The sequence below is a fragment of the Oenanthe melanoleuca genome, chromosome 1A, assembly GCF_029582105.1.
Source record: "Oenanthe melanoleuca isolate GR-GAL-2019-014 chromosome 1A, OMel1.0, whole genome shotgun sequence".
NCBI classification, from domain to species: Eukaryota; Metazoa; Chordata; class Aves; order Passeriformes; family Muscicapidae; genus Oenanthe; species Oenanthe melanoleuca.
This window is the reverse complement of record NC_079334.1, coordinates 17,721,468-17,734,955: the sequence shown is the minus strand read 5'-3', so window position 1 is coordinate 17,734,955 and position 13,488 is coordinate 17,721,468. Positions and strand designations below refer to the sequence as shown.

Sequence of the window (13,488 nt, the reverse complement as noted above, 5' to 3'; positions counted from 1 at the left end):
GAACACCATTGGGAGTGAAAGAAAAGGACACGTTTGGCTCAAGCAGGTGGCAAGTGACTGACTGGTGATTACTAGCAAAGGCTCTTGCTGCTATGTAAACATTTATTGCAGCTCACGTGATGTTTAATTTTCTTTATCATTTTATTGTAGAAGGAAGTCAGTAACAACATATAATTTGAGCAGCGATCTTGGATCAGTTTTTATCAGAAGCAGGTTCTTTAATGATCTTCAGAAGCTGCATGGAGTAACAAATACAGGTTGCTCACAAACTTGGGAGGAGTTGTTTTATTTACTAGACTTGAGAACACTAGAGTGATATTTCAAAGAAGGTCTATATATTTTAATTTATTTAGCTTTCAATAAATTATATTAAAATCCTAGCAGTATAAAAATATAAAAAACCTATATATTTTAATATAGCTCCATGGGATTTTTGTAGATGGAAAAATGAGATATTAGTCAACAGTGTGCACTTGCAGTCCAGAAAACCAGGTGTATCCTGGGCTGTATGAAAGCATGGGAAACATGACCAGAAGGTTGAGGGAGGTGATCCTGCCCCCCTGGTCTGCTCTGGTGAGACCCCAGAACACTGCATCCAGCTCTGAGGTCTCTAGCACAAGAAAGACTTGGACCTGTTACAGTGGGTCCAGAGCAGGGCCACAGAAATGATCAGAGGGATGAAGCACCTTTCTTCAAAAACGCCAAGACAACTGAGGCTGCTCAGTCTGGAGGAGAGAAGGATCCAGGGACAGCACATTGCATCTTTTCATTATTTAAATGAGGCTTAGAAGAAGGACAGCTAGAGACTTTTTACCAAGATCTGTAGTGACGACACAAGGGGAAATAGCTCTAAACAGAAAGAGGGAAGATTTAGATTACATATAAGGAAAGAACTCTCTGTTCTGAGGGTGATGAGACACTGTGACAGGTTGGCCAGAAAAATTGTGGATGTCCTATTCAAGGCCAGCCTGGATGGGGCTTTAAGCAATCTTAATGGAAGGTGTCCCTGCCCATGGCAGTGGGGTTGAAACTAGAACATCTTTATGGTCCTGTCTGAACCAAGCCCTTCTATGATTTTATGATTCTGTGATTTAACAAAATGTTCAGACTACTTCAAATTAGAATTATTAGAAAAATAAACATGTCAAGATGTGCAAATAATAACACATCCATGTCACCGATTTGAAAACATATGAAGGTAAGGAAATAATAATGGAAGAGATCTAAAATAGCCTATGCTGCTGGTACATGTATCCCCTCTTTTTCTCCTGTTTTACTCAAAATCGGGTTTCCATGGATTTTATATTTATTATATATGAGTATTCTTTATCACGTGTGCATTTTCCAAACTCATTTGTTATGAAATTACCTGTAACGTGAAAGACCCGGGTAGAAGGATCCCCTTCCCAAAATGTATTGGTTTTTAGTATCTCTGTATGGTTTTTACATTGAACCTGTACAGAATAGTTACAGTAGCATTTACTTCCCTGATTTGGTAAAGAACCTGCTGGAAGATGGAAAGGTGGAAGAGCAAGTGAGACAAGAAAATGGTAAGCAGTAAAAGTTTGGAACGAGAGCAAGAGAGATGTAGTTCAGATACTTCTTGAGATCTGTTGCTACACACAAGCACTAGGAAAAAAACCAGCCTGTGAATGTAATGTCTAAATTTTTTATTAACAACTGGTTAATAACTGGTTTATTAACACAGGTTGCACCAGAAATACATTTACAGAAGGAATCAAATATACTACCTGTAACTTCTTCAAATTACTGTATGAAGAGTCCAAGCTGGTTTGTGGTATCTCTTCCCTTCCTCTTTGGTCATGTAACCTTCTCTCAGTAACAAAAGCATGTGTAAATTATTCTCACTTCTGACACAAAGTTTGGAATAGCAGTAGTAACAATCCACATCATCTGTGAAGTCTTACGCTGTGAGGATATGGCATGATGTTAATATTTCTAAAAGGTAATGTGATTTAATTATAAAGCAGTTTTCAAGTGTTACTGTGTAAGAGATGGTTTATTTTGCTCCATTTGTTTTGGGTCCCCTCTGTAGATAGCTAGATTATGTCTAAATGTCTAACTGAAATGCAGGTAAAAGATCTCGAAAAGATTGGACAAGTCAAAAAGATTGGACAAGTTAAAAACTGGCAGGTCCCTTAAGAATGAAAAGAAGTAACTCCTGGATTGAAATTGTATAATTTCATCTCTCAGAAAAACCCAAACCAAACCAAAACAACGAACAACAAAAAATAACAAACCAAAAAGCAACCAAAACCCCGAAACCAAACCAAAACATCAAACAAACAAAAACAAATAAAAGCTTCCTCTGGTGCAGGACAGATTAATATCTTGCAATAATGATGAGGTGTAAAAAGGTTTATTCCAGAATTTCTAGAGAAGATTGGCTCTCAAAATGTATTTTTTTACTACTCCTCTCTGTATTTTCAGCTACTTCTTGGGTGACGGTTTTTCAAATAAAAAGTTTACTGGGAGAAATCTTTGTTTCCAGAATGTATGAGCTGTAGACTGGCAATGGCTGTTCAGCTGCAGATCAACCATTCTCCAGTGTTGTCCTTCATTCTAAATGAGGTAGTGAACATGCTGAAGCAGTTAGTGGGAGAATTTGGCTCTGGCATTTTGATAATTTTGGCAGTACATTTTTGTAGAAGCACATTTTTAGTGAAAAGGAAATCATTCAAAGTAAAATGGGAGCTTTTTATGTGGCCATGTCATCTGAAAGAAATACCTTTGCAGTTTTCTTAGTTGTACACAGTAGCTGGCAGTAAATTGCTTCCTGAAGATTGGGGGAAGTAATGAAGTTCATGACCTGAGTCAAATTAGAATGCAAAGAGATTAAAGGAATCAGACTCTAAACAGAAAGAATTTGATCAATCCTAGGAAAAGCTATCAAAAATAGGTTTTTTCTCAACATCAGAAATGGCTAATGATGTGGTTACATCCAACACAAAACCTCCTGGAAATGGGGAGCACTCACTGCTGAAAAATCAGATTCTATTTCCATATGTTATTCTAGATTTGCCAGCACAATTTATGGGTGTTGATTTGTCTACCTTTACCACATCATATTGTTAAATATAAGGCACTCAGTTATTTCCTCCTGCATACCATGCTTTGCACACTGCTGGCTGAATTACTGTTTGCTTCTTTCATGAGCTTCCTTTTTCTGTGTCTGGCCACAGCTGATGCCAAGGGCTAACCGGGCCAGAGAGATCTGCTACGTGTGTTTCAGAGTAATATTCTGGAATCTGTTTATGTTGAAACTGCTTGATTCCAGCTGATATATACGTAACAAACAGATGTCACTAGTAAAATGTAATTTTACAAAACCTAAATATTGTGTCCAATTTTGTCTTTTCAGTTTTAACAAACTGTTCTTTCCATCCTTTCTTGGCCGTTGTCCATGTCCTTCATAGTTCTTCTACATTAAAGGTTCGTGCTGCATAGCAAATCTCTTATGATCACAAATAACATGCAAAAAAGGCAGAATTGTTTTTGTTCAGTAAAAATGCAGTAATAGCAGTATCATGAGGCAGAAACAAATGGTCAGCTTTGTCACTGGCAATGAGCACTGTGATAACCTGTAGAGAATCACTGCTTCTTATTTGTTTGAGGAACTTTGGATTGAGAAACAGCTGGTGCAGCTTGGGACTCCCAGAGGAAAGATCATGGACTATACCTGTGTCTTGTCTCTACCAGCTCCTTCACACTCATGAACAGCAGTTAATGGCTGGACTCGATGGTCTTAGAGGTATTTTCCAGCCTAAACAATTCTATGTCTCTATGTTCTGAAATAGGTATGAAGAACAGCTAATGCAGCTTTCCAAAAAGGTATTGTAGCAATTATTCCCACTCTACTCTCTATGTAGTCTCTCAAGCATTTTTAAACATAAAAGTATATTTTCAACCATCAAAGGAAATTGTTCATCCTGAAGAGGTCTTTAAACTATTCAATCCCTCTGTCTGATACTGTGATCCATACCAAATGATGGAGAGCTAACTAACCCAAATTAGATGATCTTCTAATGTTATGAGTCTCCATCTCACTACTGTGATGTAAATGGTTAATATTATTTGATACAGGCACAAAATCCTACTGACCACTGTAAATCATTAAAAGCACCTCCATTATTTTCTGCTGTGTGCTGCTGAGTGGATTTAAAAGACTACCCTATGCATTTCAACCATCAAATCTATACAGTCTGTTCTCTGTGCCATTGCAACCTGGCAGGATTAACAAAAGAAACATAAATTCCATCACTATGATGTAACAATGCCATCGTTGTACTAAAGGCCCTGTGTTTCCAGTGTTAAAGTAAAAAATAATACCTTCTTACCCTTTAGAATCAGACTACTGTGAGAAATTCAATTATTTCCTTTCTATTCTACTCTGGTTAAAATGATAGTTAAATATCAAGGACAATGAACTCTAACTGTATATTTTTAAAAAGAAAGATAAAATTTAATATTTAGAACATAAGATTACATTCATACATTTCCTAATTTAATAAATCTATTAAACCACAGCCTGCGAAGATTTTCTAGGCTATTTCATCCACTTCATTAGGGACTTTGGAAACAGACATACAGATATGATTTGGATTGAGGGCTACCATATATTTGAGTTTTACTTTACCATTGCTAAGAGCATATCTCTTTAAGAAGGAAGGGCTTGCTGTATAGAAAACCAAGGACAAAAAACACAACACCTCCAAAAAATAACAAAAGCCCCAAAGCAACCAAACCAAGAGCAAATGCCAGATTCTGCAGAATTTCAAAAGGGTTCTTCTAGCTTTCTGCAACCATTTATTATTTTAGTTTGAAGTGTGCAGGAAATAACAGATCTTTCAGAGTAAAATGTTGGCGAATATTATGCTTAGAAAATCTGATTTTGCTGCCAGGTGCACATGCTGCTTCAGCTTCATCTAGATGCTCACTTTCAGAGATTTTTCCAATGGCTTTGTTCCAGTCCTTTGCTCTCTAGGCACTGCTTTTTCATCTGTTTCTGAGATACTACTGTTTTCTCTTTAGTTATACCTCATTTTTACCCACCATGCTCTTCAGATTATTTTAAATATTCTTTCCAGTATCTGCACAAATTAAAAGGAAGTGGAAAGGGTAGGAACTGACTGATGTTTCAGAGATAATTTTTTTCCAGTAGAGAAATGAGTACAGTAGAGAAACGGGTATGAAGGAAAAAAAAAAAAAAATCTACATTCTATGAAGAAAATGTCAAAATGTTCAAGTAAAAAGTCATAAATATTCCTTGCATACCTGTCCAGAGGGCTGGGAGCTGAACATCTGAGGGTTCTCAAAAGTACTGAAATACTGAGTGTGATTTTAAAATCTCCACTTTTGCTGCAATACTAAGTGAAAACTCTCACTAGCTGCATATAATTAGAAAGCATTTGCTTTCTAATTTGCTTTCTAAAATTACTGTAGACTGATTAAGAGATAATCCATTACAAGACACAGCAGTGAGGTCTAATTGTCTCCCAGAAACCGATCACTTATATTCAATCTCTATTTTAGTAGTAATGTCAGTGGGATTGAATCTCATCAAAGCCTAAGAGCTCTATAAATGGTGAGTCAAAATGAGATTATGTGTTGAAGGATAGAACACTGCTCAGTCACTGTCTTTTGTTCTTTTATGTTCTGAGTGACTAATGTGATTTAATTATTGTATTTGATGGATAGTGGTACTACCAAATTCACAGTGCCATACCAAGATGGCATAATTCCAGTATGCCTAAGGCTAATGCTTTAAATTTCAGAAGCATAGATATTATAGTTTTTTGGGAGGGTGGAGTGGCAGAGAGAAGGCCTAGAAGGCCCCATTTCCTTTCCATAGAGAGTGCTTATTCAGCTCTTCAAAGCAGTGACAAACTCTCCACAGGTAAGTCTCTGCCCTCTATTCTGAACTGTTACTTGCCTGACTTGAGACTCCTCTGAATGCTCAGAAGTTCAGAGCCTTCACAAATGAAATCAAAATCCCTGAGAGTGAACTACTGGTACTTCAGAGTACTATGAGCTATCTCCTGTATTGTGAAAGTTCAGACTTCAAGTGGAACAGGCATCAAACTTGCTGAATTTTGTCTTTATCTTTGTGGTCAGTAATTTTTGCCTCATAGAAATGCTACAAGCTTAACTCATGTTTATGAAAGAGGCCATGCAGAGATGAATACAGGAAACCTATGTTGATGTAAATTCTCTTTTCTTTACAACAAGATTCACGAAATGTCCAGTGAATAATATTCTTGGCTAACAGAAAAGCTTGAGATGTTTGGTTGATTATTTATTGTCTTCTGCCTCAACCAAAGATAATTACACTGTTGCCTTGAATGTTTAGCTCTTACTGCTCTCCCTTCCCAGCAAATGCAAAAGAGAATGCAAAACACCTGGAAAGAGCTACTATTGGACAAGTTTACCATGTCCAGTAAGAAGTTCTGCCTTTCTCAAGATTTTGAGCATTATAGAATTCCATTCCTGTTGAATGAAAGTAAATATTACTTTTCTTTCCCCCTCTTAGAAAGGTCAAATTTATAAAAAAACATGAAAAATTCAGTTTTCTAAGAGTTAAGAAAGAAAAAATATTGGTGAAGGCCACTTGCAGAAAATCAAGATCAAGATAAAGTGTGTTTATAACTGTTTGACTGCTTGTTTAGATTACATCATAATCCACAGGAGGCATGCCTTTTAGTTGAGTGCTGCTACGTGCACCTTTGAGTTAATACAAATACAAGAACAGTCAAGCAGATTATCCCAAGAGCCCAACGGTTTACATGGATAATGACTTGGCAAGGCCTTTAAGTATATGTTGGATTATAATGGCAACACCTAATTTTTACATACCCTGACATCTAGTGGAATTTATTGCTCCTAGCAGAATATCTGGGTTCATTTGCATCTCCAGTGACTGGGAGAAATGGAGAAAGCTAAGTATTCTGTTCTTGGATGCAATTATAAAGTTCTCACCTGGGGAACCACACAGGCAATGCATTTGACAAAATGTGAAAACAGAAGGATTTGGCCTAAGCCCTGCTCCTTTCAGACACAAGTCCACAAAGACAGCTGCAAAGTGATACAAGGCCCCTGATCTGATTTCTGGTTTTGAGCTTGGAAATAATTTCTAGTGACAGACATAGAATAATCCCAGCAACTTTGATAGATTGTCTCAAAAGGTATTTGAGCCTGCATCTGCTACCTTATAGCTTAATAGCTTGCTATTAATGAGAAAGTTGAGGGTGGCCTTGTTTTCATCCATATTCCATGCCTTTCACAGAATCACAGAATCATCAAGGTTGGAAGAGACCTGAAAGATCATTCAACCATCAAACCACCATAGTCACCCCCAAAATGCATCCCCAAGTGCCACATCCAGATGCCTCTTGAACACTTCCATAGATGGTGACCCTAATACCTCCCTGTGCAACTTATTCCAGTGCCTGAGCAGTGCCAGTCATTCAGTGACTTTTTTTTCTGTCTAAGACCTTATCTAAAACTCCCTTGGCACAACTCGAAGCCATTTCCTCTCATCCTCTCACTTGAGACATGGCACAAGAGGTCAGCTCCCAGCTCACTACAACATCCTTTTGGATGAATGTAGAGAGCAATGAAGTCCCTTCTGAGCCTCCTCTTCTCCAGACCAAACAACCTCACTTACCTGGAATAATTACACCTTCAGTGGACTGAAGACTGAAAGAGTCCATGGCAAAACGGAATATAGGGGAACATCTGGAGTGTAGATCCCTGTTTCCTGTTACAAGCTGGTTAGGCTGTCTCTCAAGGCTTGCATAGGTATTCCTGCTATTCCTATTTGAAATATATTCCAGAACATGGCTTTGTCTTCTTTTTGTGTTTTGTTTTGTTTTGTTTTGTTTGTTTTGGGCTTTCCTGTGTTTAGTTTTAACCTGGTGACAGTATTGCTTCTAGTTTAAATAAGTTTCTGATCTCCATTTCTATGATGTGAACAAGTCAAAACCTTTTAGTGTCTTTTTAGAAAGAAAGATCTGGTTGTTCCTTTTCATGCATCTGTTTCAGTTTAAATATATGTTCCTTGAATGTAATAAAGGACAGACAGAGTGCCATCATGTTTTGTTCAGCACATTTTTATATCTCTGTCTCTAATAGTATGCTTTGTCTGACACTTTATAAAATAATTTAAAGATTATGTGAATTTTAATGACTTCATCACATTGGTATCATATGGAAGCATTTATTAGTCTGTATAAATGTATCATTTCACACTTAGTACTAATTATTAATCCAGGTCTTGAAGTAATTCCACTTCCCCTCACAGGTTTTCTGCTTTACATTGGTGATATATCTCCCAGCTTCATCTCTTCAGCATATTCAGTTTCGTTTCTGCATTTACACTGGATTGTTGACCAGAAATAGATTTTTTTTTTTTTTTACCAGAAATAGGGGGTTTTCTCAAAATCTGCATATGTGCTATACCTCAGTTCTCAACGAAAACCTCAGTCTGCTGGCTCAGAACACCAGGCCATCACTGGTACTGCTGGCACAGTGCTGTAGACGATGGTAAAGAGAAGCTGCTAGGCAGTAATAATAGCTGAGTAATAGCAGTTTAATAATAATAGCACAGTGCTTGAGCAGGAGAGGCAGGTGAGGGAATATGTAAAGATTATATTCCCCTAGGGTAGTACTTTGGCACGTGGGTGAAAACATGTGAAGGAGAGAAAAGTTTAGCTAGAGTCTTCTGTGTACCAAGGGCCAAATAAGAATTATCAGGCTGATAACACACCACAGGAGGAGGAACACAGCACTATGAGGTGGGCTCTGAAGCTCTGCAGGTAACCCCTGGCGAATTTGCCATCCATTTGCCCATTGTCAGGAAAATCCACAAATTCCAGAGGTTTATGTCCAAAAACGAGACAGAGGAGTCCCACAACTTTATTTGAGTAAAGGGAGTGAGTCCACTGGGGCACACACCCGCGGGGTTTGTTCTCTCGAGGTTTGGGAGGGCGCAGCCTCCTTTCATCCTGAACTTCCCTCCTCTTGCCCTCTTCCTTTCCCCACTGGCTGAGGTACAGGGAAGGTACAGTCCTCCAGAACTGCCTACTCCAAAGTTCAGAAACTCAGGCTTGTGCAGACCCTTGTTTGTTTCAGGAGCCGAGCTGTCCAGGCTCTGCATCAAACCTGCTGCCCAAAGCCAGTGGGGACACTAAGCCCCATTCCCAAGATGTTAACACCCATGCCTTCATCCATCAGATTGTAAGGACATGAGCTTTCCTCTCACCCTGGAGAAAGACAAAATGCAGTGACACTAAACAGTAAATGGGAGCAGGGCTCAGCGGCTTGGGAGAGATGCGCCAAAGAGCTGTGCCGTCTTGGACACCTCCTACAGTACAGCCAGGTGTAGTCCTCTCACACCACTGTGTAAATATACTGGGACAAAGTTCTGGAAAGGGCCAGGCATTGTTACTTCACACAGGAAATACAAGATCACGAGGACGATGTTTGTGACCCCCAGAAGTCACTGCAGGGAGTTTTAAGAAATACTTAGAAGACCTTTTGAGGCAGGGACAGACTACAGAGAGAGGCGCTGCCGTGCTTGGGCTCTCGCAGGCTCCACAGCCCAACACTCTGCCCTGGCCACCAGCGGTGCCTCCGCCTGCTCAGTGCTCGACAGCGGCGACAGCAAGAGCGTCGTGGCAGAGCCCAGAGCGTGCTGGCAGCTACGGACCGCTAACTAGTTTCTCGTTATGTTTTTTCCTCAAGAGTTGCTCTTGAAGAACTCCATCAGCAACCCTCTCTAGCCTGTTGATTCCCACTCTACGAACCCATCTCCGCACTTCATTTCTGTGCCACAACGCGCACGGACTGCTTAAATTAAATCTCAGCACGCGGCTCGGCCGTACCGGGCGATGTCCGCCGGCCCTCAGCCACGGGAGCGGCCGGGAGCGCCGCTCCCTCAGCGCGGCCCCTCGGCCGCCAGGGGGCGCCGGCGCCGCCGGAAGCGGGGCGGGCGCTGTGCCGGCGGCCCCGCCCGGCGCAGGCAGCGCGGGCGGCGGGGCCGGGCCGGGCCGGGCCGTGCGGGGCGGCGGCCGCCGGCGGGCCATGCTGCTCAAGCTCCTGCAGCGCCAGACCTATACCTGCCTGTCGCACAGGTATGGGCCCTGCCTCTGCCTCGGGGGCCTCGTCCTCATGATCGTCTCCGCCCTGCAGTTCGGGGAGGTCAGTACAGAGCCGCGCCGGCGCGGCGTGCCTGTCCCCCTTGCCCTGCCTGCCTCCCTCCCTCCGTGCCGAGCCCAGCGGTGCCGGCGGGACAGGCGCAGCGCCGCGGCTGCATGGCCCCGGGGGGATCTGGGGCTGTTTTCCCCCGGGGAGCCGGGTAGTTGTGTTGTCCCGCGAGCAGCGACCTCCCTCCCCGGGCGCCTGCGGGTGACAGGTCCCGCCCATCGCCGCCTGCCCCGTTCGCGCCGCGCCGAGCGGCGCTGCCGCAGGCCCGCCGTGCCCGCGGGGACCGGCTGGCTTTGCCCTGGGGACCGGCTGGCTCTGCCCGTGCCCCGGGGACCGGCTGGCTCTGCCCCTGCTCCCGGGGACCGGCTGGCTCTGCCCGTGCCCCGGGGACCGGCTGGCTCTGCCCGTGCCCCGGGGACCGGCTGGCTCTGCCCGTGCCCCGGGGACCGGCTGGCTCTGCCCGTGCCCCGGGGACCGGCTGGCTCTGCCCCTGCTCCCGGGGACCGGCTGGCTCTGCCCCTGCTCCGGGGACCGGCTGGCTCTGTCCCTGCTCCCGGGGACCGGCTGGCTCTGCCCCTGCTCCGGGGACCGGCTGGCTCTGCCCCTGCTCCCGGGGACCGGCTGGCTCTGCCCGTGCCCTGGGGACCGGCTGGCTCTGCCCGTGCCCTGGGGACCGGCTGGCTCTGCCCCTGCTCCCGGGGACCGGCTGGCTCTGCCCCTGCTCCCGGGGACCGGCTGGCTCTGCCCCTGCTCCCGGGGACCGGCTGGTTCTGCCCCTGCTCCCGGGGACCGGCTGGTTCTGCCCCTGCTCCCGGGGACCGGCTGGCTCTGCCCGTGCCCGCAGCGCGCCCGGTGTCCCCTCGGGGCCGAGCTGGGGTCTGACAGGTGACACAGCCCTGCGGGCTCGGGCAGCTGCTGTTTGCTGCTCTTGGGCAAGTCTCTTCCCCTTCCCTCGTCAGGTGACTTATTAGTGCTGTGTTTTTGTTAGTCATTTAAAGCCTGTGCTGGATGTCGCCTTCACGTGTCGACTGGAAGTGACAGAATCTTTCCCCTCTCTGGAGTTTAAGGAGTTAAATATATCCTCCCTCCAAGGTGCGCAGCAGAGTCTGCTGTGCTCGCTACTTGTTACTTAGTTCCCTCTCATTATTTTGTGAATGATGCAATGTAATTGCACTTCTTTCTAGATATGATTTTACACGGATGTGTTGAATGTTTAAATCTTCGTTTCACATTGTCCTATCGATTTGGTAAGTCATCAGTGAAGGGATCTGGAGAGGAGAGAATGGATCCTACTTCAGCGCAGGGTTTATTAATGTAGTGAGCAATCAGGGTAAATCAAGTATTTTTGTCAGTCTGAAAGGATGGCATTGTTCAGTACAAACCGACTGGAATTCCGTGGTTTTTTGTTTTTTTCTTTTTTTTTTTTTCTTTTTCCTTCTCTGTTTTAATTTTGTGAGCTCTTTCAGATACAGGGGGAAAAAAAGAAGCGCTGTAAAGAGTATTATCTGAAATTGTTGCACGTACCACAGTCAAAACTTTTTGTGTACTAACACATCTTTGCATAATCTCCTGCGGTCTTGCAGGGACCACAAGTTCCTGAAATACTTCAAAGCCATCAGTAAATTGTAAAGTACTCATAAGCACCTGTTTGTACATGATTATCAACTTGGATTGATGTCGTTTTTCTGTGAAACTGACATAGTTTTGCATTTCTTCTGAATGGGGACTTTAAGCCTAACTTTAGGATATCATAGAACTTTGAAAGTTTTTAAAAAATATTTCAGTAGTTGTCCAAGTTATCACTGAGAATCAGTCAAAATCACTGCTCAGGTATTCCTGCTCAATCTTAGTTTGCTGCTTCCAGCCCTTTAAAAGCAACTTGGAAAGCTTAGGTACAATTTAGAGAGTGAGCAGAAGAACTGGAAGTTTCATGTAGGAGTAGATTTTCCAGATTATATGTGATGAAGAAAGGAAAGTGACCAGTAATGTTTGTGGGTTTGTTGTTTTTGGTTTTTTAAAAAAAAAAAAACAGCTAAAAACCACCCACAAAACACCTGCACTTTTTTTTTTTTCTTTTTTAATAAATTTTCTTTTCCAGGGCCTGGTGAGAGATGTTTGCATGCATCTTTCTTTTTGCCTTTGTATTTTGGTAAACAGTGGTAGTTAGGAGAGACAAGGCTTGTGAGAATGAACACTGTTAGACCTCCCAACAGCTATCGTGGGAATGGAAAATGCTTCTTCAGTACAGGATCTACAAGACAGCACTAATAAAAAACCATAAAGCTGTTTGGGAACGGAAACCAAGAAATCTTTCTAGAAATTTGCAGCTTAACCACTTTTAGCCATCTGCAGGAAACTCAAGCAATAAAAAGCAGTGTGAGGCAGCTCTTATCAGACCCTGGTGTCTGAACAGCGTTTGCAGTTCTGCTTTTCCCCCTTCCCCCCTTGCCAGCTTTTTTTTTTGTTCTAGTAGGCAAAATTAGGTCTGATTTCTTAGGTTCATGCTAATACCAGTACAATTGGTGGAGTAAAAATGGATGGTTAGAGCAAATAATTTGAGATTGGTAATGATGTTCTCACAGCCAGAAGCTGCAAATTAGCTTAATTTTAAGGAAAACCTTGAGTGAAGTACTAGGGCATTGAACATGAGTGAGAAATATTTCTGCAAAAACATATAGGGCAGCCAGTTCTAAGTCAATACTGTTTCATGTTTGTAAGATGAGCTTTAAGTGTTAGGACAGTTTGATTGTAAACCCTTCTTGTCCATCCTTCTGCAGGTAGCTCTGCTTTTTAAAATGCTTTCTAACCAGAACATGCTAGAGCCACTGCTATCGTGTCTGATACAGTATCTCCTAATAGGCTGTGTCTCTCCCCTTGCTTTTTAATGTACCCCTGGTGTTTTTGTAATACTGGTATGTAAAGTTGAAGCAAAACAGCCTCCAGGCATTATTGCACCATGCATAATGTGTCAGGAGGAAACAGTTGCAGGGAAAAAAAGTGTATCAGGTAGGAAGATTTTTAACTTAGTTCCTTGATGTGTTCTGAAGAGATCTGTCCTCTTCTTTTTGGCGATAGGTACCCAAAAGACAAACGGCTGGGATGATTAATTGTTATTCTGGAGATACATATGACTCATAATATATTCTTCCTCAAATACTTCTGTATTCCTTCTAGACATAGATCAGTCACAGGTGTCAATTCGTCATTATCAGTAGGAGTAAATGTTTCCAAGTGGATATGAACTTCCAGTGGGGGCTATATTAA

General features: G+C 42.7%; 1 protein-coding gene across 2 annotated transcripts in view; it reads left to right on the top strand.

The window, feature by feature from the left end:
• The first annotated feature begins 10,028 nt into the window (after nt 1-10,028).
• GNPTAB (N-acetylglucosamine-1-phosphate transferase subunits alpha and beta) overlaps nt 10,029-13,488 on the top strand; it is a 38,845-nt gene continuing 35,385 nt past the window's right edge. For both annotated transcript variants that reach the window (XM_056509630.1, XM_056509638.1), the window contains exon 1: nt 10,029-10,218. In XM_056509630.1, coding sequence (XP_056365605.1) covers nt 10,102-10,218 — 117 coding nt within the window. In that variant the 5' untranslated portion in view covers nt 10,029-10,101. The remainder of the gene's footprint in view (nt 10,219-13,488) is intronic.